This window comes from Phocoena phocoena, chromosome 9 (genome assembly GCF_963924675.1).
Source record: "Phocoena phocoena chromosome 9, mPhoPho1.1, whole genome shotgun sequence".
Classification (NCBI taxonomy): Eukaryota; Metazoa; Chordata; class Mammalia; order Artiodactyla; family Phocoenidae; genus Phocoena; species Phocoena phocoena.
Genome location: NC_089227.1, coordinates 20,186,045 through 20,213,978, shown reverse-complemented (window position 1 = coordinate 20,213,978; position 27,934 = coordinate 20,186,045). Strand labels below are relative to the sequence as shown.

The window sequence follows — 27,934 nt, the reverse complement described above, 5'->3', positions numbered from 1 at the left end:
TTAAACTAAACAAATAAATAAATAAGCCTTGGATAAATTTTGGTGGAAAAAAATTGATATAGGTGTACCTCATTTTATTGTACTTTGCTTCATTGCAGTTCACAGATACAATTTGTGTTTTTCACAAATTGAAGTTTTGTGACAGCTGTGCATGGAGCTTGTTTGTTGGCGCCATGTTTCCAAGAGCATTTGCTCACTTTGCATCTCTGTATTTCGTTTTGGTAATTCTCACAGTATTTCAAACTTTTAAAATTATTATTTGTTTTGTTGATATGTGGTCAGTGGTCTTTGATGTTACTGTTGCAGTTGTTTTGGGGCATCATGAACGACATCGCCCATATAAGACATAAAACTTAATTGATAAATGTTCTGTGTCTTCTGACTGCTCTACTGATTGGCTGGTCCCCTGGTTCTCTCCCTCTCCTCAGACCTCCCTATTCCCTGAGACACAACAATATTGAAATAGGCCAGTGAATAACCGTACCATGGCCTGTAAGTCATCAAGTGAAGGGAAGAGTTGCACATCTCACTTTAAATCGAAAGCTAGAAATGATTAAGCTTAATGAGGAAGGCATATTGAAGCCAAGATAGGATGAGAGTTAGGCCTCATCCAGGTAGCCAAGTTGTGAATGCAAAGGAAAATTTCTTAAAGGAAATTAAAAGTGCTACTCCAGTGAACACGTGAATGATAAGAAAGCGAAACAGCCTTATTGCTGATATGGAGAAAATTTTAGTGGTTTGGATAGAAGATCAAGCCAGCCACAACTTTCCTTTAAGCCAAAACCTAATCCAGAGCAAGGTCCTAACTTTCCAATTCAGTAAAGGCTGAGAGGGATGAGGAAGCTGCAGAAGAAAAGTTTGAAGCTAGCAGTTTGGTTTAACGAGGTTTAAGAAAATAAGCCGTCTCCATATCATAAAACTGCAAAGTGAAAGCAGCAAGTGCTGATGTATAAGCTGCAGCAGGTTATCCAGAAGATCTAGCTAAGGTAATTAATGAATGTGACTTCACTAAACAACAGATTTTCAATGTAGAAGAAACAGCCTTATATTGGAAGAAAATTCCACCTAGGCCTTTCATAGCTAGAGAAGAGAAGTCAGTGCCTGGTTTCACAGCTTCAAAGGACTGAATGACTCTGCTTAAGGGCTAATGCAGCTGGTGACTTAAAGTTGAAGCCAGTGTTCATTTACCATTCTGAAAATCCTACACGCCTTCAGAATTATGCTCAATCTACTCTGCCTGTGCTCTATAAACGGAACAACAAAGCCTGGGTGACAGCACATCCGTTTACAACATGGTTTAGTGAATATTTTAAGCCCACTGTTGCTACCTACTGCTCAGGAAAAAAAAAAAACGAAAAAAAAGATTCCTTTCAAAATATTACTGTGCACTGACAATGCAGCTAGCCACCCAAGAGCTCTGATAGAGATGTACAATGATATTAATGTTTTCATGCCTGCTAACACAACATCCATCCTGCAGCCCACAGATCTGGAGTAAATTCGACTTTCAAGTCTTATTATTTAAGAAACACATTTTGTAAGGCTCTAGCTGCCATAGATAGTGATTCCTCTGATGGATCTGAGCAAAGTGAGCTGAAAACCTTCTGGAAAGGATTCACCATTCTAGATGCCACTAGAACATTTGTGATTTATGGGAAGAGATCAAAATAGCAACATTAACAGGAATTTAGAAGAAGTTGAGTCCAACCCTCATGGATGACTTTGAAGGAAGTCATGACTTTGGAGGAAGTAACTGCAGATGTGGTGGAAATAGCAAGAGAACTAGAATTATAAGTGGAGCTGGAAGATGTGACTGAATTGCTGCAATTTCATGATGAAACTTTAATGGATAAAGAACTGCTTCTTATGGATGAGCAAAGAAAGTGGTCTCTTGAGATGGAATCTAGTCCTGGTGAAGATGCTAGCAGATGGTTGAAATTATAACAAAGGATTTAGAATATTACACAAATTTAGTTGATAAAGCAGCAGCAAGATTTGAGAGGATTGGCTCCAATTTTTAAAGAAGTTCTACTGTGGGTAAAATGCTATCAAACAGTATTGCATGCTACAGAGAAACAATGAAAGGAAGAGTCAGTCAATACACCAAACTTCGTTGTTGTCTTATTTTAGGAAATGGCCGTATGCACTCCAGCCTCCAGCAGCCACCAGCCTAATCAGTCAGCAGCCATCAACACCGAAGCAAGACCCTCCACCAGCAAAAAGATTATTAATTGCTAGTCAGATAATGGTTAGCATTTTTTGTTTTACTCTTTATACATTTTTATTATATAAAAAATTTATAAAATTTTAAATTATGCTTGTAAATGGATGCTATGAGGAAGATGCATGCTTACCTCATTGGTTATTATGAAGCTTCTTAGGCCATTTAATTATTTTTCTGTTATTTGTTACTATATCTTATACTCTAGCCCCTATTTCCTAAGCCAGGAAGGACCAAATTTTAGAGCAAAGTTTATTTCCTGCCCACAGTCCAAGAATCTGGGTACTGATCAGCAAATTTCTTTTGGAGAGTAGCACATGATGTACGATGAGGTTGGGCCCCAGGTTGTCTCTGATAGTAGATTAAATCCATTAAAAGTAATCGTACAGAGGGACTTCAGATAAACACAACAGTCTCCTGTGGAGAGAGCTGTATGAACAAGTTATTGAGTTTAGAGAAACTTTTGTTTCATTTTGATTCCAAAACTGGTGCCCAAAAGGCCACAGACCTTATTTATCAAGTGGATATCAAGTGGAATAATTTGAGGCCTAGAAAATTAAAGCAGTTTGCTTTTTCTATGGAGATTTTCAATCTGAAACCCAAGTTTGGAAGTAATGAGCAACTTTATGTGTCAGTTGTTATTATAGGCAGCTGAGCTCAGCTCTTTTGGGCCACCATACAGAGCCTATGAGGCATAGAAACAGAAATACTCTCACTGCTAAGAGGTCTGGATTGTATCTGTAGCATGATTTCTGCAAGAAACTATGCCAATAAACTTTAGTTCCTGGGGCTCAGGCTTCCCACAGGGTTTGATGTGTCAGCCCTGTAATTTTATTTAAATTCCTGCTCCATGGTTTCCCTTGTTGTCGTCGTCACTGGTAAATAACTGTGTGTTGTATAATTCTTTTTTTTTTTGAATTTTATTTTATTTTTTTATACAGCAGATTCTCCAATTTTATACACATTGGGATTGTCAATCCCACTCGCCCAATTCATCACACCACCACCCCCACCCCTGCACCGCTTTCCCCCCTTGGTGTCCATACGTTTGTTCTCTACATCTGTGTCTCAGTTTCTGCCCTGCACACCGGTTCATCTGTACCATTTTTCTAGGTTCCACATATATGCGTTAATATACGATATTTGTTTTTCTCTTTCTGACTTACTTCACTCTGTGTGACAGTCTCTAGGTTCATCCAGGTCCCTACAAATGACCCAATTTCGTTCATTTTTATGGCTGAGGAATATTCTACTGTATATATGTACCACATCTTTATCCATTCGTCTGTCAATGGGCATTTAGGTTACTTCCATGACCTGGTTATTGTAAATAGTGCTGCAATGAACATTGGGGTGCATGTGTCTTTTGAATTGCAGTTTTCTCTGGGTATATGCCCAGTAGTGGGATTGCTGGGTCATATGGTAGTTCTATTTTTAGTTTTTTAAGGAACCTCCATACTGTTCTCCATAGTGGCTGTATCAATTTACATTCCCACCAACAGTGCAAGAGGGTTCCCTTTTCTCCACACCCTCTCCAGCATTTGTTGTTTATAGATTTTCTGATGATGCCCATTCTAACTGCTGTGAGGTGATACCTCTTGTAGTTTAGATTTGCGTTTCTCTAATAATTAGTGATGTTGAGCATCTTTTCATGTGCTTCTTGGCCATCTGTATGTCTTCTTTGGAGAAATGTCTGCTTAGGTCTTCTGCCCATTTTTGGACTGGGTTGTTTGTTATTTTAATATTGAGCTGCATGAGCTGTTTATGTATTTTGGAGATTAATCCGTTCTCCATTGATTCGTTGGCAAATATTTTCTCCCATTCAGAGGGTTGTCATTTTGTATTGTTTGTAGTTTCCTTTGCTTTGCAAAAGCTTTGAAGTTTCATTAGGTCCCATTTGTTTATTTTTGTTTTTATTTCCATTACTCTAGGAGGTGGATCAAAAAAGATCTTGCTCTGATTTATGTCAGAGAGTGTTCTTCCTGTGTTTTCCTCTAAGAGTATTTATAGTGTCTCGTCTTACATTTAGGTCTCTAATCCATTTTGAGTTTATTTTTGTGTATGGTGTTAGGGAGTGTTCTAATTTCATTCTTTCACATGTAGCTGTCTAGTTTTCCCAGCACCACTTATTGAAGAGACTGTCTTTTCTCCATTGTATATCCTTGCCTCCTTTGTCATAGATTAGTTGACCATAGGTGCGTGGGTTTATCTCTGGGCTTTCTATCTTGTTCCATAGATCTATGTTTCTGTTTTTGTGCCAGTCTTGATTACTGTAGCTTTGTAGTAGAGTCTGAAGTCAGGGAGCCTGATTCCTCCAGCTCCGTTTTTATCCCTCACGTCTACTTTGGCTATTCGGGGTCTTTTGTGTCTCCGTACAAATTTTAAGATATTTTGTTTTAGTTCCATAAAAAATGCCATTGGTAATTTGATAGGGATTGCATTGAACCTGTAGATTGCTTTGGGTAGGATAGTCATTTTCATAATGTTGATTCTTCCAATCCAAGAACATGGTATATCTCTCCATCTGTTAGTATCATCTTTAATTTCTTTCATCAGTGTCTTATAGTTTTCTGCATACAGGTTTTTTGTCTCCCTAGGTAGGTTTATTCCTAGGTATTTTATTCTTTTTGTTGCAATAGTAAATAGGAGTGTTTCCTTAATCTCTGTTTCATATTTTTCATTATTAGGGTATAGGAATGGAAGAGATTTCTGTGCATTAATTTTGTATCTTGCAACTTTACCAGATTCATTGATTAGCTCTAGTAATTTTCTGGTGGCATCATTAGGATTCTCTATGTATAGTATCATGTCATCTGCAAACAGTGACAGTTTTACTTCTTCTTTTCCCATTTGTATTCCTTTTATTTCTTTTTTTTCTCTGATTGCCATGGCTAGGACTTCCAAAACTATGTTGAATAATAGTGGTGAGAGTGGACGTCCTTGTCTTGTTCCTGATCTTAGAGTAAAGGCTTTCAGTTTCTCACCATTGAGAATGATGTTTCCTGTGGGTTTGTCATATATGGCCTTTATTATGTTGAGGTAAGTTCCCTCTATGCCCACTTTCTGGAGAGTTTTTATCATAAATGGGTGTTGAATTTTGTCAAAAACTTTTTCTGCATCTATTGAGATGATCATATGGTTTTTATTCTTCACTTTGTTATTATGGTATATCACATTGATTAATTTGCATATATTGAAGAATTCTTGCATCCCTGGGATAAATCCCACTTGATCATGGTGTACGATCCTTTTAATGTGCTGTTGGATTCTGTTTACTAGTATTTTGTTGAGGATTTTTGCATCTTTATTCATGAGTGATATTGGCCTGTAATTTTCTTTTTTTGTAGTATCTTTGTCTGGTTTTGGTGTCAGGGTAATGGTGGCATCATAGAATGAGTTTGGGAGTGTTCCTTCCTCTGTAACTTATTGGAAGAGTTTGAGAAGGACAGGTGTTAGCTCTTCTTAAATGTTTGATAGAATTCACCTGTGAAGCCATCTGGTCCTGGACTTTTGTTTGTTGGAAGATTATTAATAACAGTTTCAATTTCATTACTTATGATTGGTCTGTTCATATTTTCTATTTCTTCCTGGTTCAGTCTTGGAAGGTTATACCTTTCTAAGAATTTGTCCATTTCTTCCAGGTTGTCCATTTTATTGGCATAGAGTTGCTTGTAGTAATCTCTTAGGATGCTTTGCATTTCTGTGGTGCCTGTTGTAACTTCTCCTTTTTCATTTCTAATTTTATTGATTTGAGTCCTATCTCTGGTGTTCTTGATGAGTATGGCTAATGGTTTATCAATTTTGTTTATCTTCTCAAAGAACCAGCTTTAAAAAAAAAAAAAGAACCAGCTTTTATTAGTTTTATTGATGTTTGCTATTGTTTTCTGTTTCTATTTCATTTATTTCTGCTCTGATATTTATGATTTCTTTGCTTCTGCTAACTTTGGGTTTTGTTTGTTCTTCATTCTCTAGTTCCCTTAGGTGTAAGGTTAAATTGTTTATTTGAGATATTTGTTGTTTCTTGAGGTAGGCTTGTATTGCTATAAACTTCCCTCTTAGAACTGCTTTTGCTGCATCCCATAGGTTTTGGATCGTCATGTTTTCACTGTCATTTGTCTCTAGGTATTTTTTGATTTCCTCTTTGATTTCTTCTGTTATCTCTTGGTCATTTAGTAATGTATTGTCTAGCCTTCATGTGTTTGTGTTTTTTACATTTTTTTCCCTGTAATTGATCTCTAATCTCGTAGCGTTGTTGTCAGAAAAGATGCTTGATAGGATTTTAATTCTGTTAAATTTACTGAGGCTTGATTTGTGACCCAAGATGTGATCTATCCTGGAGAATGTTCCGTGTGCACTTGAGAAGAAAGTGTAATCTCTTGTTTTTGGATGGAATGTCCTATAAATATCAATTAAATCTATCTGGTTTATTGTGTCATTTAAAGCTTGTGTTTCCTTATTAATTTTCTGTTTGGATGGTCTGTCCATTGGTGTAAGTGAGGTGTTAAAGTCCCCCACCATTACTGTGTTACCTTCTATTTCCTCTTTTATAGCTGTTAGCAGTTGCCTTATGTATTGAGGTGCTCCTATTTTGGGTGCATATATATTTATAATTGTTATATCTTTTTGGATTGATCTCTCGATCATTATGTAGTGTCCTTCCTTGTCTCTTGTGACATTCTTTATTTTAAAGTCTATTTTATCTGCTATGAGAATTTCTACTCCAGCTTTCTTTTGATTTCCATTTGCATGAAATATTTTTTCCATCCCCTCATTTTCAGTCTGTATGTGTCCCTAGGTCTGAAGTGGGTCTCTTGTAGGCAGCATATATATGGGATATGCGTCTTGTTTTTGTATCCATTCAGCAAGCCTGTGTCTTTTGGTTGGAGCATTTAATCCATTCACATTTAAGGTACTTATCGATATGTATTTTCCTATTACCATTTTCTTAATTGTTTGGGGTTAGTTTTTGTAGGTCCTTTTCTTCTCTTGTGTTTCCCACTTAGAGAAGTTCCCTTAGCATTTGTTGTGGAGCTGGTTTGGTGGTGCTGAATTCTCTTAGCTTTTGCTTGCCTGTAAAGCTTTGATTTCTCCGTCGAATCTGAATGAGATCCTTGCCTGGTAGAGCAATCTCGGTTGTAGGTTATTCCCTTTCATCACTTTAAGTATATCATGCCACTCCCTTCTGACTTGTAGAGTTTCTGCTGAGAAATCAGCTGTTAACGTTATGGGAGTTCCCTTCTATGTTATTTGTCGTTTTTCCCTTGCTGCTTTCAGTCATTTTTCTTTGTCTTTAATTTTTGCCAATTTGATTACTATGTGTCTCGGAGTGTTTCTCCTTGCGTTTTCCTGTATGGGACTCTCTGTGTTTCCTGGACTTAGGTGGCTATTTCCTTTTCCATGTCAGGCAAGTTTTTGACTATAATCTCTTCAAATTTTTCTCGGGTCCTTTCTCTCTCTCTTCTTCTGGGACCCCTAAAATGCGAATGTTGTTGTGTTTAAGAGGTCTCTTAGGCTGTCTTCATTTCTTTGCATTCTTTTTCTTTATTCTGTTCTGCAGCAGTGAATTCCACAATTCTGTCTTCCAGGTCAGTTATCCATTCTTCTGCCTTAGTTATTCTGCTATTGATTCCTTCTAGTGTAGTTTTCATTTCAGTTATTGTATTGTTCATCTCTGTTTGTTTGTTCTTTAATGCTTCTATGTCTTTGTTAAACATTTCTTGCATCTTCTCGATCTTTGCCTCCATTCTTTTTCTGAGGTCCTGGATCATCTTCACTGTCATTATTCTGAATTCTTTTTCTGGAAGGTTGCCTGTCTCCACTTCATTTAGTTGTTTTTCTGGGGTTTTATCTTGTTCCTTCATCTGGTACATAGCCCTCTGCCTTTTCATCTTGTCTATCTTTCTGTGAATGTGGTTTTTGTTCCACAGGCTGCAGGATTGTAGTTTTTCTTGCTTCTGCTGTCTGCCCTCCTGTGGATGAGGCTATCTAAGAGGCTTGTGCAAGTTTTTTGATGGGAGGGACCGGTGGTGGGTAGAGCTGGGTGTTGCTCTGGTGGGCAGAGCTCAGTAAAATTTTAGTCCACTTGTCTGCTGATGGGTGGGGCTGGGTTCCCTCCCTGTTGGTTGCTTGGCCTGAGGCCACCCAACACTGGAGCCTACCCAGGCTCTTTGGTGGGGCTAATGGTGAACTCTGGGAGGGCTCATGCCAAGGAGTACTTCCCAGAACTTCTGCCGCCAGTGTCCTTGTCTTCACGGTGAGACACAGCCACCCCCGCCTCTGCAGGAGAGCCTCCAACACTAACAGGTAGGTCTGGTTCAGTCTCCCCTGGGGTCACTGCTCCTTCCCCTGGGTCCCGATGCACACACTACTTTGTGTGTGCCCTCCAAGAGTGGAGTCTCTGTTTACCCCAGTCCTGTCAAACTCCTGCAGTCAAATCCCGTTAGCCTTCAAAGTCTGATTCTCTAGGAATTCCTCCTCCCGTTGCCAGACCCCCAGGTTGGGAAGCCTGACGTGGAGCTCAGAACCTTCACTCCAGTGGGTGGACTTATGTGGTATAAGTGTTCTCCAGTTTCTGAGTCGCCCACCCAGTGGTTATGGGATTTGATTTTATCATGATTGCGCCCCTCCTACCGTCTCATTGCGGCTTCTCCTTTGTCTTTGGATGTGGGGTATCGTTTTTGATGAGTTCCAGTGCCTTCCTGTCGATGATTGTTCATCAGTTAGTTGTCACTGTGTGTTGTATAATTCTTAAAGTGATTTACAAATATGTGCTATTCTGGGGTCAAAAGAAAGCCTGGAACTCTCTTAAGGTAAAACATTTACTTACTAAAGAGTTGTGCAGTGTGTATTCTTTGGGATGCATTCTCTAATCCTTATGAGATCCTTGATTCTGAGTTTCGTGCTCTACCCATATATGGCAAATTGGATAGGTGGTGAATACCTTAGATAAGATATTTCTGGGAATAAGTTGACTTCTCTGTTAAGTTTTAGACTGGGTTCATCAACTTAGATATGAAACCTCACCATTGTATATCAAGCCATTTTTAAGACCAAAAATGCATGTGGTACAATTTAGATGATTAGAGATAAAGTATGTTGTCAGCCAAATGATTGTTGTTTGTCATTGTCTGCATGGTAGGGAAGGTGGTATTACTGGGTTCACTTTATTTTAGTCAAACTGGAAATGTAAAGCATAATAAAAATAAGTTCATTTGGTATCAAAATAAACTACCGGGCTTCCCTGGTGGCGCAGTGGTTGAGAGTCCGCCTGCCGATGCAGGGGACTCCGGTTCGTGCCCCGGTCTGGGAGGATCCCACGTGCCGCGGAGCGGCTGGGCCCGTGGGCCATGGCCGCTGGGCCTGCGCGTCCGGAGCCTGTGCTCCGCAAGCGGGAGAGGCCACAACAGTGAGAGGGCTGTGTACCGCAAAAAAATAAAAAAAAAAAAAAAAAAAAATAAACTACCAAGTCAGAAGAGAGTTCTCAGCTTGTTTGTAGGCTGGAGACATACATTTAATGGTATTGTGATTTATAATGGAAAACGGGTTCATTTGTTGGAAAAGATGTTGAAATGGGACCAAGCCCACAGGATGCCACTTTTAAGAGCTAGAGACAGTATTTTCTCTCCAAACGGGTAAAAAAATCTAGTCTTTTGATATGACTCATAGAAATAACTTATTTTTAGAACACACTTAAGTTTTGGTTTTCTCCAGGTTTACAGCATATGGATTTGTCAGTCATGTAGATGTGCTTCCGGATGACATGGAAGAAATTTGGTAACAGAATGAAGAATGCTGTAGGTTTATGGCTGTCTACTTAAAAATACTTTGACAGGTAGTTAATGTATGAACTGCCTTCAGATCGTTTGTGCTTTTATGGTGTTTTTGTTTCTCCATTTTGTTAAAGTGTAAGATCCTAGGAGAGTGTAATAAGTAGACATCAGCTTTGTTTGTTAACGTTTCCCAAAAAAAAGGAAGATCAGGTTTTGTTCCCATTTACCTGAAAACTTTATTTGTTAAGGACAGATTGTAAATGTTAGACTTTGCAGGCTACATACGGTTTCCGTTGTTTATTCTCTTTTGTTTTGTTTCTTTATAACCCTTTAAAAGTGTAGAAGTCAGGCTTCCCTGGTGGCACAGTGGTTGGGGGTCCGCCTGCCAATGCAGGGGACACGGGTTCATGCCCCAGTCCGGGAAGATCCCACATGCCGCAGAGCGGCTAGGTCTGTGAGCCATAGCCGCTGAGGCTGCACGTCCGGAGCCTGTGCTCCGCAATGGGAGAGGCCACAACAGTGAGAGGCCTGCGTACCGCCAAAAAAAAAAAAAAAAAAAAAAAAAAGGCATAGAAGCCATTCTTAGCTCTTAGGCCATAAAAACAGGCGTCAGGCCAGATTTGGCCTGTGGGCCATAGTTTGCTGATTCCTAGACTAGAGATCAAAGTACAGACCCTAGTCTTAGAGCATGTGAATTCTGTTTGTAATGCCTGGGTTTTTTTTTTTTTTTAGTTTTTGTTTTCATGTTTATTTTGGTCATATACGAAACACTGAACCACAGCCAAATCTTACCCTGAGGAAACTCTTCCCAGTAATGAAGAAAAAAGATTTGTGCACCTAAAAGTGTAATCATGTAAAATTTAAGAAACAGTACAGCCATAGAAGGTATAAGATGCCAAGTAAAAACACAAAAACCTGTTCAACATCACTAGCCATTGGTATGGTACAAATTAGAACCAGAATGAGATGCTACTACATACCTATTAGAATGACTAAAATAAGAAATACTGATAATATCAAATGCTGGCAAGGATGTGGAGAGATTGGATCTCTTCTGCTTTGGTATTGGGCATGGAAAATAATATAGCCACTCCTGAATTCAGCCTGGCATTTTGTTAAAAAGAAAGTACCATATGACCCAACAATTACATTCCTGGGCATTTATCTTGGAGAAATGAAACTTAGTGTTCACATAAAAACCTGTACATAAGTATTCATAGCTTTATTTATAATAGCCAAAAAATGGAAATGACTAAAATATACTTCTACCGGTAAATGGTTACACAAACTGTGGTATGTCCATACAGTGGAGTAGTATTCAACAGTGAAAAAGAACAGTCTATTAATACACACAACTTGGATAGAAGTTAGGGGCATTACGCTGAGCGAAAATAGCCAGTCTCAAAATATTGCATACTGTATGATTACATTTATCTAATGTTCTTGAAGTGACATTATTATGGATATGGAGAACAGAGAAGTTGTTGCAAAAAGTTAAGAAAGGAGAGGGAAGATAAAACTATAAAGAGATATCACATAGAACTTTCTTTGTGATGATAAAACAATTCTGTATCTTGATTATAATGATGGTTATGTGAATCTATACATGTGATAAAATCTCATAAAAGTATACACAAAAACATGTAAAAGAGTGAGTGCATGTAAAAAATGGTGAAGCCTGAGTAAGCTCTGTAGTCTAATTAATTGTATGCCAAACAATTACCTATTTTTGATAATGCATGATGGTTATTATGTCAACATTGGAGAAACTGGGTAATGGGTGCACAGGACCTCTTTGTACTATTTTTACAACTTCTTTTGAGTCTTTAATTATTTCCCAACAAGAAATAACAGAGAGCATGATGTAGGGAGGGGAAAAAAGATGGGAAGAGGGAGAAAGCGAGAAAGATAGAAACAGTGAGGGCTTCTAGACTAGAAGTAGAATAAAAAGGACTGAATTACCCTTCTACTTAAACCAACAACAACAAAAACTTTTAAATAGACAAAATACATGAAAAAACAGTTTCTAAGATACTGTACATCAGGCAATGAAAGAAAGTGATCACTAAGAGCTGGGAAGCAAGCAAAATGAGTCCCTGCTTACTCCCTCGAGAGAGTCTTCAGGCTGTAGTACATGGAGAAGGGACTAATGTAGAGCCCAGCAGACTCCTTGAATTGAGGAAACCATAAGGAGAGTCCACAGAGGTTGATAGATAGAGTTTATAAAGTACCAGAAGGAATAGAACCTAATGCTCACACAATTCCAGGAAAAACGCCTATCCCACCTGCCAGACTGGAAAATACCATAACTCATGGAGCACTGGGTAGAGCACTTAGTAGTTGGAAAGAGCCCTAGACTGCGCAATCCTCCAGAACTGCCTAACAAATCATAAAACAAGAGATGAAAAGTTGAAATTGTTTCCAAGTACTTTAACTGCACAAAGCTTGAGATTTATAGAAATACAAAAATGCCTGGAACCCAACAAAATAAAATTCACCATGTCTGGCATCCAATCAAAGATTATCAGACATGCAAATAGGCAAGAAATCATGACCCAAAATGAAGTGAATATCAATCGAAACCTATACAGAAAATACACAGATGTTAGAATTAGCAGAGAAGAAAAATAAAATAGTTATTATAACTGAATTCCACATGTTGAGATAAAGTTAAGTAAGACATGGAAGATACAAAAAAGACCAAAATTGAATTTCTAGAAATGAAAACTACAATATCTGAGACGAAAAATACAGAGGATGTGATTAGACATAAAAGGATATTTCTTGGGCAAAACTGATTAATTGCATACTTGCTCAAAACCTAGTGTACTGTTGACTTTTTCATTATTCCAAATAATTGAGAGAAAATATAATGATGGGCAGCATTATAACTAGCTCAAAAATATTTGCTTGTAAAAATTTGTTGCTAAGATGTCCTGGGTTGCACTTTTGTCAAGGGAAGAACAGATAAAAAATGTTGAGATTAAAATATTTGGTTTTACGGGATTGTGTGTGGTGTTAGAGCTTTTGTTTGTGAAAAACGTGCATTAAAACTAAGACTTCAGGGGCTTCCCTGGTGGCGCAGTGGTTGGGAGTCTGCCTGCCGATGCAGGAGACACAGGTTCATGTCCCAGTCCGGGAGGATCCCATATGCCGCAGAGCGGCTGTGCCCGTGAGCCATCGCTGCTGGACCTGCACGTCCAGAGCCTGTACTCCGCAACGGGAGAGGCCACAGCAGTGAGAGGCCGGCATACCACAAAAAAAATAATAAAAATAAATAAATAAATAAGATTTCAGAGTAGTTATTTAAATCCTTTTTCAAAAGTGTATAATTTATTTTCCTAGCCAGCTGGTAAGCTTTTTGAGGGCATTACCATGTCTTTTTACATGTTTTGAACCTCCCTAAAATACTTAGCCTGATGCTTCCCATAGTGGGTGGTCAGTAGTGTTTATAATGTAAAAGAGGGAATCCTCCAGCTGTGATGCACTGAAATTTAACCTGTTCCTAATAAGACAGCACCAGAATTATCCCTCAGAATGTAAGTAAACAAAGTCTGTTACAAGGTTTGGAGTGGGGAGTGGTGGGGTGGGGGGCAGGAAGAAGCTCACCTTAGCCAAGAGGCTTATTTTTAAACAAGGAACAGAAATTCTGCCAATTACTCCTTAGAGCCCTATCTTTGTCCATGGCTAGAGCTGATTAGATCAGGTGCATTTTGGGTTAAATAATGAGTAATGCTTATCAGCCAGGTATTTGGAAATCACTCAGTCAGTCAAACTTGGATATTTATATACTTGAGTAGATTTGGACATGGCAGATTTTGAGAGCAAATGCTAGAGTTTAAAAACATGTCCTGAGAAGAAACTTTTCTCTCACTTAAAGGAAGCCAATCCACACGGGGATAGGTTAGTCATTTCCCATTTCTTGTTCAAAAAAATATTGTCTGATTTTCATTGGTAAAGGGGATTAAATAAGGAACAAGGTTTCTGCAGCCCCAAGTTCCAATCTCTGTTACAAGATTTTTGTAGGAAGGAATTTATAAACTTTACAAATAAGAATTAGAATCTCCACAGATTCAACCCAAAGTACAGAGCTTTCAGTAAATTTCTTATTCGCAAGATAAAACTATTTTCCAGCAACTTAAATGGAACTTTACAAACTGTCTTGCTTGTGAGTATTGTCCCTAAACTAAAATCACTTGTATGTTCATTTTGTTAGTAACAATAGTACTGTGCATGGTCTCCTCTGCTGCAGAAGGAAACGGGTAGATTTGGCTTCTCCTTCCGTAAGCAAGAAACTCATGATTGAGGAGGTAAAAGATCTTAGATATTTGGGAAGCCCTTACTATTGTTGATGCTTTACTATTGCTATTAAAATGTGTAAAAAATAATAGAACAACCAATATTCAGGATTACCAGTTCTTTCCTCTACGTTTATTTGAATTACTAGAAAAAGAAGTTCTGTACTATACAAAAACTATTGGTTGTAGATACCTTGAAATCCTGACCTGCTAAATGTGGTAAGGCACAAAAAGATGAACAGATTAAAATTGATAAAGTTGAACCCCTTAATGATGAAGATTGGGGAAAAAGAGAAGCTTCTAATACAGAGATTACTAGTTGGAATGAGAGAGATTTTAAGCAGTTTACTGAGAAGTGGGTATGATGATACTGAAAATACAGCAAGAGAAGTGGAAGGAAAAAGAAACTCTAGAGGAAGTCATTGAATATGCTGCTGTCTTTTGGGAAAGATCCAGTGAAGATGTAGATAGACAAGATTATGGCTCAGATTAAAAGGGAGAGACAAGAATTCACAGGAGAATTTGTATCACACAAAATCACTTGACACAAAGATTGAATGGTACAAAGCACCTTTTCAGCAGCTGGGAACATGATATGATACTAACAAAGGAGAAAACTGTCCTAGAGAAGAGAGTTGTTTCCTGATTTGTGTGCTTGGATTCAACAAAGAAAATGTATATGATGAATTGAGCCAGTGTATTCACAACATTCATCACTTCAGATTTGACTGGTCTCTTAAGTTCAGAATTGCAGTGGATCTCCAGAGGAGGTGTAGCATCTTAACTACCTTGATTGAAAGAAAAAACAGAACTAGAAGACTAGAGATGGGAAACAAACCAGGTGAGCTCAATGATTGCCATAGCCTATTACCTTGAGAGTGTTTCCAGGCTGCAGGGCAGGGATGGGTAACATAGGCAGAGCCCAACAGACTCACCAAGTGGAGTAGACCAAGGCTGCTAGAGTTAACAAGAGAAAGTTCCAGAGCAAACAGGTACACAGGGTGCCCATGACTGTTCAGCAAAGTACGGATCAGCATCTGTGTGAGGAAACCACCTGATACATGCTACAATATGAATGAACCTCATAATAATTATGCTGAAATAACCTAGATATTTTTAAAAAGACTACATATTGTATATTTTGTGTGACTCCATTTATTAAAATCTTAGAAAATGCAACTAATCCAAGTGACACAAAGTAGATTAGTAATTATCGAAGGATTGGTGGGGGTCGGGGGGGTTGTAGAGGTGACAGGCCGGGTGGGGCATGAGGGAAAGATTACAAAGGAGCACAAGGAAACTTAGGAGTGATGGATATGTTCATTATCTTGATTGAGGAGATGGTTTTGCAGACTTTTACATATGTAAAAACTTATTACATTACATACTTTAAATACATGTATTATTTTGTCAATTGCACTTAAATAAAGCTCTTTTTAAAACCTGCATCCAAAAAAAATACAAACAAAAAACAGTAGTTTCCCTTTCACAGTTGTTCTGAGGAAAAGAAAGGAGAGAACAAGCCCAAGTAACCTATTTGCAACTCTCTTCCAACTCAGGTTGTCTTTACTAAGATTTTTGCAGTTCAAAAGTGTTTTTCAGTTTTAGAGATGTAGTGTTAGGGTCTATGTAGTCAAATATTGCTCTTGTCAATCAAGATATAACTTTATGCAATTTTGTGTTTCAGGCCTCCTGAATCAAGCAAGCAAACATGAAAAATGGATTAAGGCTGATGCTCCAAAAGGCACTGTAAGCTTTAGAAGCCAAAGCTGGTTTCAGTCCCTGAAACTGCAGGACTGAGAATGGTTTGAGTTATGTTTCTAAATTTTAACAACGATTAGTAGATCTGTGACTACAAAAACTCAAATACCACTGTTCGTATAAATGTTGAAAACAATAAATTGGGATTTCTTGGGGCAGCCTTTTCAAAATTTGTACTTAGCTATTAGTTTTCTTCTGTAACAAATTACCACAAACTTATTGACTTAAAATAATACCTGTTTGCCCTGGGATCTCCTGGACCCCGACTCCACCCAGCAGTAACCCAGCACTAGCCCCAGGGCCTCCCAGGGTTCTGCCATCAACCATCAACCAGTGGCCAGCAGCATCTGCACAAGGCAGGACCTGGCAACCAAGCAGACCAGGGGCCAACCTAGCCTATCAGACCACCTACATAGTCAGCCTGCCAAAACAGAAAGACCCACACAACCCTCATAGGAGGAACCCCTAGAGCATATAACTGTTGAGAGGAGAGTGCACTGCTGGAACACAAAAGGTCACTTCTTCAAGGTTGGGAAACATAACCAACCTACCAGGTACATAAAAATAAAAACAACTAGTTAGGCAAAATGAGGCAACAGAGGAACATATTCCAAACAAAGGATTAAGATAAAACACCAGAAAAAGAACTAAGTGAAGTGGAGATATGCAATCTAACCAAGAAAGAGTTCAGGAGTGTGATTGTACAGATGATGAAAGAACTTGGGAAACAAATGGATGCACAGAGTGAGACATTAGAAGTTTTTAACAAAGAGTTAGAAAATAGAACAACGGAACAGAGATGAAGAATACAATAACTGAAATGAAAAATACACTAGAGGGAATCAATAGTAGACTAAATGATACAGGGAAATGGATTAGTGAGCTGGAAGACAGAGTAGTGGAAATCAGTGATGCTGAAGGAAAAAAAAAATGAAAAGAAATGAGGACAGTTTAGGAGACTTCTGGGACATCGAGCTCACTAATATTTGCATTATAGGATTCCCAGAAGGAGAAGAGAAAGAGAAAGGGGCTGAGAACATAATTGAAGACATAATAGCTGAAAACTTCCCTAACCTGGGAAGGGGAAACAGACATCTAAGTCCAGGAAGTGCAGTGAGCACCATACAGGATTAACCTAAAGAGGCAGACACCAAGACACATTGTAACTAAAATAGCAAAAATTAAACATAAAAGAGAATATTAAAAGCAGCAAGGGAAAAGCAACATGTTACATAAAAGGGAACTCCCATAAGGCTATCACCTGACTTTTCAACAGAAACTCTTCAGGCCAGAGCAGCATGGCATATGATATATTTGAAGTGATGAAAGGGAAAAAACAAAAACCAATAATACTCTGCAAGGCTCTCATTCAGATTTGATGAAGAGATAAAAAGCTTTACAGAGAAGCAAAAGCCAAGAGTTCAGCATCACCAAATCGGCTTTAAAGAAATGTTAAAGGAACTTCTGTAAGCAAAAAAGGACACAAGAAACATGAAAATCATGAAAGGAGAAAGCTCATTGGTAAAGGCAAACATATAGTAAAGATAGGAAATCATTCATGCACAAAGCTAGTAGGAAGGTTGAAAGACAAAAGTAGTAAAATTGTCTATATCCACAATAAGTAGTTAAGGGATACACAAGACAATTATATGTAAAAAATGATATAAAAAACTAATCATGAGGGTAGGAGAGTACAAATTCTGCGTTGTTAAAATGCATTGGAAATTAAGAGATCAGCAACTTCAAACAATCGTGTATATATAGATTGCTATATGTAAATCTCATGGTAACCACAAACCAAAAATCTATAAAATATACACATGCAAAAAAGAAAAAGGAATCCAAACATAACACTAAAGGTAGTCATCAAATCACAAAAGAAGGAACAAAAAAGACATACAAAAACAACCCCAAAACAGTGAACAATATGGCAATAAGAATATACATATCAATAATTACTTTAAGTATAAATGGATTAAATGCTCCAATCAAAAGACATAGAGTGACTGAATGGATTCAAAAATAAGACTCATATATATGCTGCCTACAGGTGACTCACTTCAGATCTAAAGACACACACAGACTGAAAGTGAGAGGATAGAAAAAGGTATTCCATGCAAAGGGAAGTCAAAAGAAAGCCAGGGTAGCAATATTTATATCAGATGAAATAGACTTTAAAACAAAAACTGTAAGAAAAGACAAAGAAGGACATTGCATAATGATCAAGGGATCAATCCAAAGAGAAGATACAACAATTATATATGCACCCAGCATAAGCAAAGCTAAACACACAAAGCAAATATTACCAGACATACGGGGAGCAATGAACAGTAACACAATAGTAATAGGGAATTTAATACCCCATTTACATCAATGGACAGATCATCCAGACAAAAAATCAATAAGGAAACACAGACCTTAAATGACACACTAACAAGATGGAACTTATATAAACATTCCATCAGAAAGCAGCAGAATACACATTCTTTTCAAGTGCACATGGAACATTCTCCAGGATAGATAACATGCTAGGCCAGAAAACAAGCCTTGGTAAATTTAAGAAAATTGAAATCATGTCAAGGATCTTTTCTGACCACAATGCTGTGAGACTAGAAATCAACTACAAGAAAAAATAAAAACCTGCAAAAAATATAAACATGTGGAGGCTAAACAATATGCTACTAAACAACCAATAGATCACTGGTGAAATCAAAGAAGAGATAAAAGAATACCTGGAGACAAATGAAAACAAAAGCACAACAATCTAGAATCTCCGGGATGCAGCAAAAGCAGTTCTCAGAGCACAGTTTATAGCAATACAAACCTGCCTCAGGAAACAAGAAAAATCTCCAACACACAACCTAACATTACACCTAAAGGAACGAGAAAAAGAAAAACAAACAAAACCCAAAATTAGTCAAAGGAAAGAAATCATAAAGGTCAGAGCAGAAATAAATGAAATAGACTCTTAAAAAGAAAAGATCAGAGAAGCTAAGAGCTGGTGCTTTGAAAAACTAAAGAAAATTGATAAACCTTTAGCCAGATTCATGAAGAAAAAAAGGATCCAAATCAATAAAATCAGAAATGAAAAAGGGGAAGTTACAACTGATGCCATGGAAATACAGAGGATCATAAGAGACTACTAGAAACAACTATGTGTCAATAAAATGGACAATGTTGAAGAAATGGGCAAATCCTAGAAATGTACAATCTTCCAAGAGTGAACCAGCAAGAAGCAGAAAATATGAACAGACCAATTAGAAATAATGAAATTGAATTAGTAATAAAAAAAACCCTTCCAACAAACAAAAGTCCATGACCTGATGGCTTCACAGATGAATTCTGCCAAACATTTAGAGAAGAGTTAACACTTACGCTTATTATACTATTCCAAAAAATTGAAGAGGAAGGAACACTTCCAAACTGATTCTACATGGCCAGCATCACCCTGATACCAAAAGTAGACAAAGATATCTCACACATACACAAATTACAGGCAATTATCACTGATGAACATTGATGTAAAAATCCTCAATAAAACATTAGTAAACCGAATCCACCAATACATCAAAAGGATCATATACCATGATCAAGTGGGATTTATCCTAGGGATGCAAGAATTTTTCAATATCCACAAATCAATCAGTGTGATACGCCACATTAATGAAGAATAAAAACCATATGATCATCCCAATAGATGCAGAAAAAGCTTTTGACAAAATTCAGCATCCATTTGTGATTAAAAACTCTCCAGAAAGTGGGCCTAGAGGGAACACACCTCAACATAATAAAGGCCATATATGACAAACCAATGCTAACATCATACTTAGTGGTGAAAAGCTGAAAGCATTTCCTCTAAGATCAGTAACAAGACAAGGATGCCCATTCTTGCCACTTTTATTCTGCATAGTTTTGGAAGTCCTAGCCACAGCAGTCAGACAAGAAAAAGAAATAAATGGAATCCAAATTGGAAAGGAAGAAGAAAAACTGTACTGTTTGCAGATGACATACTATACATAGAAAATCCTGAAGATACCACCAAAAACTACTAGAGCTCATCACTAAATTTGTGAAGTTGCAGGATACAAAATTAATACACAGAAATCTGTTGTGTCTCTATACGCTAACAATGAACTATCAAAAAGAGAAATTAAGAAAACAATCCCATTTACCATCACATCAAAAAGAATAAAATACCTAGGAATAAACCTACCTAAGTAGGTAGAAGACCTGTACTTGGAAAACTATAAGACACTTACGAAAGAAATTGAAGGCAATCCAAACAGATGGAAAGGTATGCTGTGTTCATGGATTGGAAGAATTAATATTGTAAAATGACCATACTAGCCAAGGCAATCTACAGATTCAATGCAATCTATATCAAAATACCAAGGGCATCTTTTTCACACAACTAAAATAATTATTCCTGAAATTTGTGTGGAAACACAGAAGACCCTGAATAACTAAAAAAATCTTCAGAAAGAAGAACAGAGCTGGAGGAATCATGCTCCCTGTCTTCAGACTATACTGTAAAGCTACAGTTATCAAAACAGTGTGGAATTGGCACAAAAAGAGATATGTAGATCAGTGGAACAGAATAGAGACCCAGGAAATAAACCCACACACTTACAGTCAATTAATCTATGACAAAGGAGGCAAGAATATATTACAGTGAAAAAAAGTCTTTTCAATAAGTGGTGCTGGGAAAACTGGACAGCTACATGTAAAAGACTAGAATTAGAATATTCTCTAAAACCATATGCAAAAACAAACTCAAAATGGATTAAAGATCTAAATGTAATACCAGAAAGCAAAACTTGTAGAAGAAAGCATAGGCGGAACACTCTTTGACATAAATTATAGCAATATTTTGGGAGATCTGTCTCCTAAAGCAAAGGAAATAAAAGCAAAGATAAACAAATGGAACCTAATTAAATTTAAAAGCTTTAGCACAGCAAAGGAAATCATCGACAAAAAGGCAACCTACTGAATGGGAGAAAATATTTGCAAATGATATGACCCATAGAGGTTTATATCCAAAATATACAACAGCTTTTACAACTCAACATCAAAAAAAAAAAGAAAAAAGAAACCTGATTAAAAAATAGGCAGAAGACCCAAATAGATATTTTTCTAAACAAGTCATACAGATGGGCACAGGCACTTGAAAAGATGCTCAACATCATTAATAATCAGAGAAATTCAAATTAAAACCCCAATGAGATATCACCTCACATTTGTCAAAATGGCTATCATTGTAAAAGATCACAAAAAATGTTGGCAAGGATGTGGAGAAAAGGCAAACTTCTTACACTTGGTGAGAATGTAAATTGGTGCAGCCACCATGGAAAACAGTATGGAGGTTTATGAAAAAAACAAAAAATAGGACTAACATGACCCAGCAGTTCCACTCCTGGGTATTTATCTGAAAAAAACAAAAATACTAATTTAAAAAGATACATGCATCCCAGTAGTCATAGCATTATTTATAATTGGTAAAATATGGAAGCAACCTAAGTGTTCATTAACAGATGAATGGATAAAGAAGATGTGGTACGTACACACACACATACACACACACACACACACACACACACAGGAATACTACTCAGCCATGAAAAAGAATGAAATTTTGCCATTTGCAGCAACATGGATGGACCTAGAGGGTATTATGCTAAGTGAAATAAGTCAGAGAAAGACAGATACTGTATGATATCACTTGTATGTGGAATGTAAAAAATAAAACAAACTAGTGAATATAACAAAAAAGAAGCAGACTCATAGAGAACACACATCAGTGGTTACCAATGGGGAGAGGGAAGTGGGGAGGGGCAGGATAGGGGTAGGGGATTACGAGGTACAAACTACTATATATAAAATAAGCTACAAGGATATATAGTACAACACAGGAGATATAGCCAATATTTTATAATAACTATAAATGGAACATAACCTTTAAAAATTGTCAATCACTGTGTTGTACACCTGAAACTTATATAATATTGTATATCAACTATACCTCATTAAAATTTTTTGAAAAATAAAATCAGTTGTAAAGCTGAAAAAACTAATACTGACACCTATTTATCAGCTCATAGTTCTGTAGGTCGAGCTCAGCATGGTTAGATTCTCTGCTCGGGTTATCCACAAGGCTGGACTTAAGGTGTTGTCCAGGCTGAGCTCTCATCTAGATGATCTGAGGAATAGTCTACTTCCAGGTTCATTTGTATTGTTGGCAAAATGCAGTTCCTTGTGACTGTGTGACTGAGATCTCTGTTTCCATGCTGGCTGTCAGTTGGCAATCACTCTAAATTTCTAGAGGCCACCTGCATCTCTTTTATATGGCCTTCTCTTCAGGCCAGCACTAATGCAATCAGTCCTTGTCATGCTGTGAATATCTGAGCTCTTTTTCTGCAGCCACCTTGGGATAACTCTGCTTTTAAAGAGCTCAGAGGATTAGGTCAGGCCTACTCAGGATAATCTTTGTTTTGCCATATAATGTAACAGTCATGGAGTGATATCTCGTCATATTCATAGTTTCCACTTATACTCAAGAGGAAGACATTTTACAAAAATATAGGTAATAGGGGGCAGCTATTTTGAAATTCTTTGTACCAGAGCTCTTGTGTAACATGTTTTCTACTGAGTATTGTGCTTACTATGACAACAGTATAGCTTTAAGCTGTGAATAAAACACATCACAAATATGATGCAGTTGCTACTGATTCTTATTTTTTGTATGTAATTTAAGACATAATGCATTGCGGGGAGGGGGCATTCAGCTACTTTATAGCCTGGTGTATGAAGACAGCTTTTCACTTTTACAATGGCATACTATATAAAGTTATTTTATGAATTCTCTTTATTTCAAACCTTACATGTTTATTCCTGGAACATTTAAATTATACAACACTGAATAGGCCTATCTACTGAACTGTATTTCTTATGCTTAGGATGAATCAGTTCTTAAGCTCCGATTTTCTAATAAACCTTTCCAAATATGACTTGTAATAGTCTCTTTTTGTTAATATTTTATTTGGAGTTCTGTCTTTAACTTCTTATTTATAAAACAAAAAGTCAGCTTTGCGGGGTGTCTCAAAGTCACTTTTTAGTTCACCCTTCATGAAATCAAAATCTGTATGAGTTTGGACAACACTTACATGTTAGTATGTTTGATGTGGTTGTGGTGTGTGTGTGTTAAATTATTAAGTAGAGGAAACTGGGAAGCAATGAGGCAATTTTTATAATCTTTTTCACCTTATGCAATTATATAAATACTTTCATGACTAAAAATAAGGTTTATGAAGTTTGTCAACAACAGCCAGAAAGGTCATGAGCATAAACAGCAGTCAACTGTATTTAAAATTATTAAAGGAATGGTATATCTTTGGATAACATAGTCAAGTCCAAACAGAAAGGAAATGTGACATATTTTACTCTCTTGAACACAGACCTATATATTTCAAATGCTTAAGATCTGAAGACCTAAGTAATATTTTGGATACCTTGAGTACTTTGCACTGAGAACTTAAAGATTTCACCACCTGTTCTCTCTACTCCTTGGTCCCCTTTCATAGCCCACTTTTTCTAACACCTACCCTTTTTCTTTCATTTCTGTAACTATAAAATGTGTCTCCTCATAATTAACAAATGTGTCTCCTCTTCCTGTTTAAAAGAAGACCTTACTCAAAGAGTTTTTGGAGCAGACTTTGACAGTTAAATACCCTGCCTGGTTTCTAGAGAACATAATGGGGTATGTTTCTCCTTAACCCTGGTCTTCCCCATGCACGTGTTTTTCCTTTAGAAAGCAGTTGCCTTCTGTATAGGTCTCTCCAGTTGTGTGCTTGTGACAGTTAGGGGTCAGAAGCCAATTTATATGCAGCTTCCAGAATCTCCAAATTTAGTTAAAAATCACCCTCTGGAACAGTCATCTTATGTCTGTTGGGTTAGGTCTTAAAATTTCCTACTCGACTGATTCCCCTGTCTACTTCCAGGGACCATTCTACAGCTAAATGATACTACGTACTTCAAAAACTTTCAAAACCAACTTAAGAAAGGGGAGAATTACTAAAAGCATTTAGTTGATATCAGAATACCCTATAATAATACCTTGTAAAATACCTTTTAAAAAAATAAGACCGTTAAAAACTTTTCAAAATAACTTTCATATCTTTTACCTTAAGTTTTATCCTTACTTCACATTTGTGGGGTACAAAAGACAGTAACCCCATTTAAGAGATGAGTAATGGAGGAAATAGAAAGGTTAAAAGACTGATCTAATATTACCAACATTGTTTGTGGCAGTCAGAACAGATTTCTTCCTTTCCCGGACTCTATAAACATCAGTGTTACGTAGTATCAAATAATGATACACTGGCATGTGATCATTTGAATTCTGTTAAAATCCAAAGGGAGTTATCTTTTACCAGAATGGTAAAAATTCATAGATTAAAGCTTTTAAAAATTAATCTGTAGATACACAATCAGTAACCCGTATCTCCTAGCATAAAATTGGGAGCTTTTTTGATATACCATAGTTTGAAAAATTCTTCCATAGTGCAAATTTGATTAAAAGATCTTTCTGTTTTTTAAGGAGCCTCCATACTGTTCCATAGTGGCTGTACCAATTTACATTTCCACCAACCGTATAGTAGGGTTCCCTCTCTCCACTCCCTCCCCAGCATTTATGACTGTAGCCATTCTGATCAGAGTGAGGTAATACCTCATTATAATTTTGATTTGCATTTCTCTAATATTTAGTGATGTTGAGCATTTTTTCATGTGCCTGTTGGCCATCTGTATGTCATTTTTGGAGAAATGTCTATTTAGATCTTCTGCCCATATTTGGATTGGGTTGTTTGGGTTTTTTTGATACTGAGCTATATGAGCTGTTTGTATATGTTGTAAATTAATCCCTTGTCTGTTGCATCATTTGCAAATATTTTCTCCCATTCTGTAGGTTGTTTTTTCATTTTGTTTAAGGTCTCCTTTGCTGTGCAAAAGCTTTTAAGTTTAATTAGGTCCCATTTGTTTATTTTTGATTTTATTTCCATTACTCTAGGAGATGGATCCAAAAAGATATTTCTGCAATTTATGTCAGAGTGTTCTGCCTGTGTTTTCCTCTAGGAGATTTATAGTATTTGGTCTTACATTTAGGTCTTTAATCTACTTTGAGTTTATTTTTGTATATGGTGTTAGAGAATGTTATAATCTCTTTCTTTTATATATAGCTGTCCAGTTTTCCCAGCACCACTTATTGAGGAGACTCTTTTCTCCATTGTATCTTCTTGTCTCCTTTGTCATAGATTAATTGACCATAGGTGTGTGTGTTTATTTCTGGGCTTTCTATTCTCTTCCATTGACCTATATTTCTGTTTTTGTGCCAGTACCATACTTTCTTGATTACTGTAGCTTTGTAGTATAGTCTGAAGTCAGAGAGTCTCATTCCTCCTGCTCTGCTTTTCTTTCTCAAGATTGCTTTGGCTATTCAGGATCTATTGTGTTTCCATACAAATTAAAAATTTATTTTTGTTCTAGTTCTGTGGAAAGTGCCATTGGTAAATTGATAGGGATTGCACTGAATCTGTAGATTGCTTTGGGTAGTATAGTCATTTTAAAAAATATTGATTCTTCCAATTCAAGAACACGTTATATCTTTCCATCTGTTTGTGTCATCTTCAATTTCTTTCATATGATCCAGCAATCCCACTCCTGGGCATATATCCAGAAAAAACTATAATTCGAAAAGATACTTGCACCCCAATGTTCATTGAAGCACTATTTGCAATAGCCAAGACATGGAAGCAACCTAAGTGTCCATCAACAGATGAATGGAGAAAGAAGATGTGGGGTGTGTGTGTGTGTGTGTGTGTGTGTGTGTGTGTGTATAAAGTGGAATATTAGTCTTAAAAATAATGAAGTAATACCATTTGCAGCAACAAGGATGAACCTAGAGATTATCACATTAAGTGAAGTAAGCTAGACAAGGACAAATATCATATGACATCTCTTATACATGGAATCTAAAAAAAGAAAAGATACAAATGAACTTATTTACAAAACAAGACCCACAGACATAGAAAGCAAACTTATGGTTACCAAAGGGGAAAGGTGGTAGGGGGAGAGATAAATTAGGAGTCTGGGATAAACATGTACTGACTACTATATGTAAAATATATATAGATCCTTGAAGTCATTGCCCTTACTCAAACTCTTACTGATTTATATAGCCTTCTGCTTTCTTTTCTAAAGAGAAGCTTCTAAATTCCTTGTCAATAACATCACATTTCTCAGGATTGTTTCGTACAACTGTAACCTTAAATTTGATAATCTCATCAAAACTATTGGTTTGATTAAGGTAAATTTAAGTGGAAAATTTACATAGTAGCAGTGCTTGATTTGGCTTTTTAAAATCATGATTATTACACAGAGGAACTTATAGATGTATTTAGAAACATTTGTAGCTGGAATAAGAATCTGGAGATGATTTGCTGTTTGTTTACACAGTTAAGATCCAGCTAGTAAAAATACTTGGACGAAATGAAGTTGCCAAGTTCTACATTTTTTGTTCTTCCTGCTTGAGGCTGAAGGTCATACTGCTTCCTCTTCACTACTGTATGTTGACTCTTCCGCCATCAATTCTGAATCTTTAAGTTGTGTTATATCTTGTTGCTCTGGAAGAGGCTTGCCTTCGCAATCATAGCCAAACCAAAGTGGAGGGTCAGTAGCATTATATTCCTGCTGCTGAACTATAGATGACATTCTCTTAGCTGCTTCTCGTAATAACAGTGATGCGCATTAGCTAGTTGCAGAAGTAATCACTAGTGCAGAATTTCAAACTAGATCACATTTGGAATTAAAGAACTCATTGTCACAACTTGAATTCATTTCACATCTCTCTTGCCTTCCTGATGGGGAGGGTGTGGGTAAATTGTGCTAATAATCAGGATCCCAAAGCTTAAGTAGCTCAATAGTTCTCTGGTTCATCCAGTTCAGAGATTAACAGATACAGTAAATGGGTAAGGAAACTGCATGGCCATGGCGCAGGAACACTGAGGGCACTCTATAGCATTCTTAAATGAGCACTCTGCCTGATATGTCCAGTTTCTTTGATGAGGGAGTATCCTAACCAACCAACCTGTGAAGGCTGGCCATGCAACAGAGCAGGAGCTCTTAACCTAGAGTCCACAGATCCCTGTTGGATACATGGATGAACTTCAGGGAAGCCCATGAACTCCCTGAAAATTCATGCAGTTTTTTATCTACTATGTAGTTTTTTGAGGGGAGGGTTTGTGACTTTCATCGAAGTCTCAAAAGGTGTTCCATGGTCAAAATGACTAAAAATATTGTTACTGTCTCTCTTAGGAGGAAGGAAGCAAAGAAGTCATCTAAAAGTTGTTCAGGACCCCAATTCCAACATGGTGGGAGGAGGGCATTCCCGACACCACCAAGCAATTCTCAGACACCAGCTGGATGTCCTATAATTCAACTCAATTCTGATGCTATCTACCTGGAAATCGCGTTAGATTCCACAAATTAAGGGCTCAGTTCCCCTTCACTTCAGATACCAGGTTGTTACCTGGGCTTCTGATCTACCAGCTAGAGCTGCTCACAGGACACAAACATTTTACTTGCTGGATCACTGGTTCATTAAAGGATATTACTCAAGAACAACCAGGTATCAAAGATGCATAGGGCAAGGTATAGGGAAAGGATGCTGAGCTTCTGTGCTCTCTCCAGGCATACCACTCTCCAAATATATATGAGAAATATATTTTGATCATCTGAATGACCAAATGTATATGTCTTATAAAGCACAATATTGCAGCATCAGAAAAAAAAAGTATATCTAACTTGAAAATAATGTCATTGCCAAGATAGAAGGA

General features: G+C 37.2%; 1 protein-coding gene across 3 annotated transcripts in view; it reads left to right on the top strand.

The window, feature by feature from the left end:
* The window catches only part of FAM185A (family with sequence similarity 185 member A), a 66,031-nt gene extending 49,943 nt beyond the window's left edge, over positions 1-16,088 (top strand). For all 3 annotated transcript variants that reach the window (XM_065884258.1, XM_065884257.1, XM_065884256.1), the window contains one exon: positions 15,976-16,088. In XM_065884258.1, coding sequence (XP_065740330.1) covers positions 15,976-16,088 — 113 coding nt within the window. The remainder of the gene's footprint in view (positions 1-15,975) is intronic.
* Positions 16,089-27,934: the final 11,846 nt, after the last annotated feature.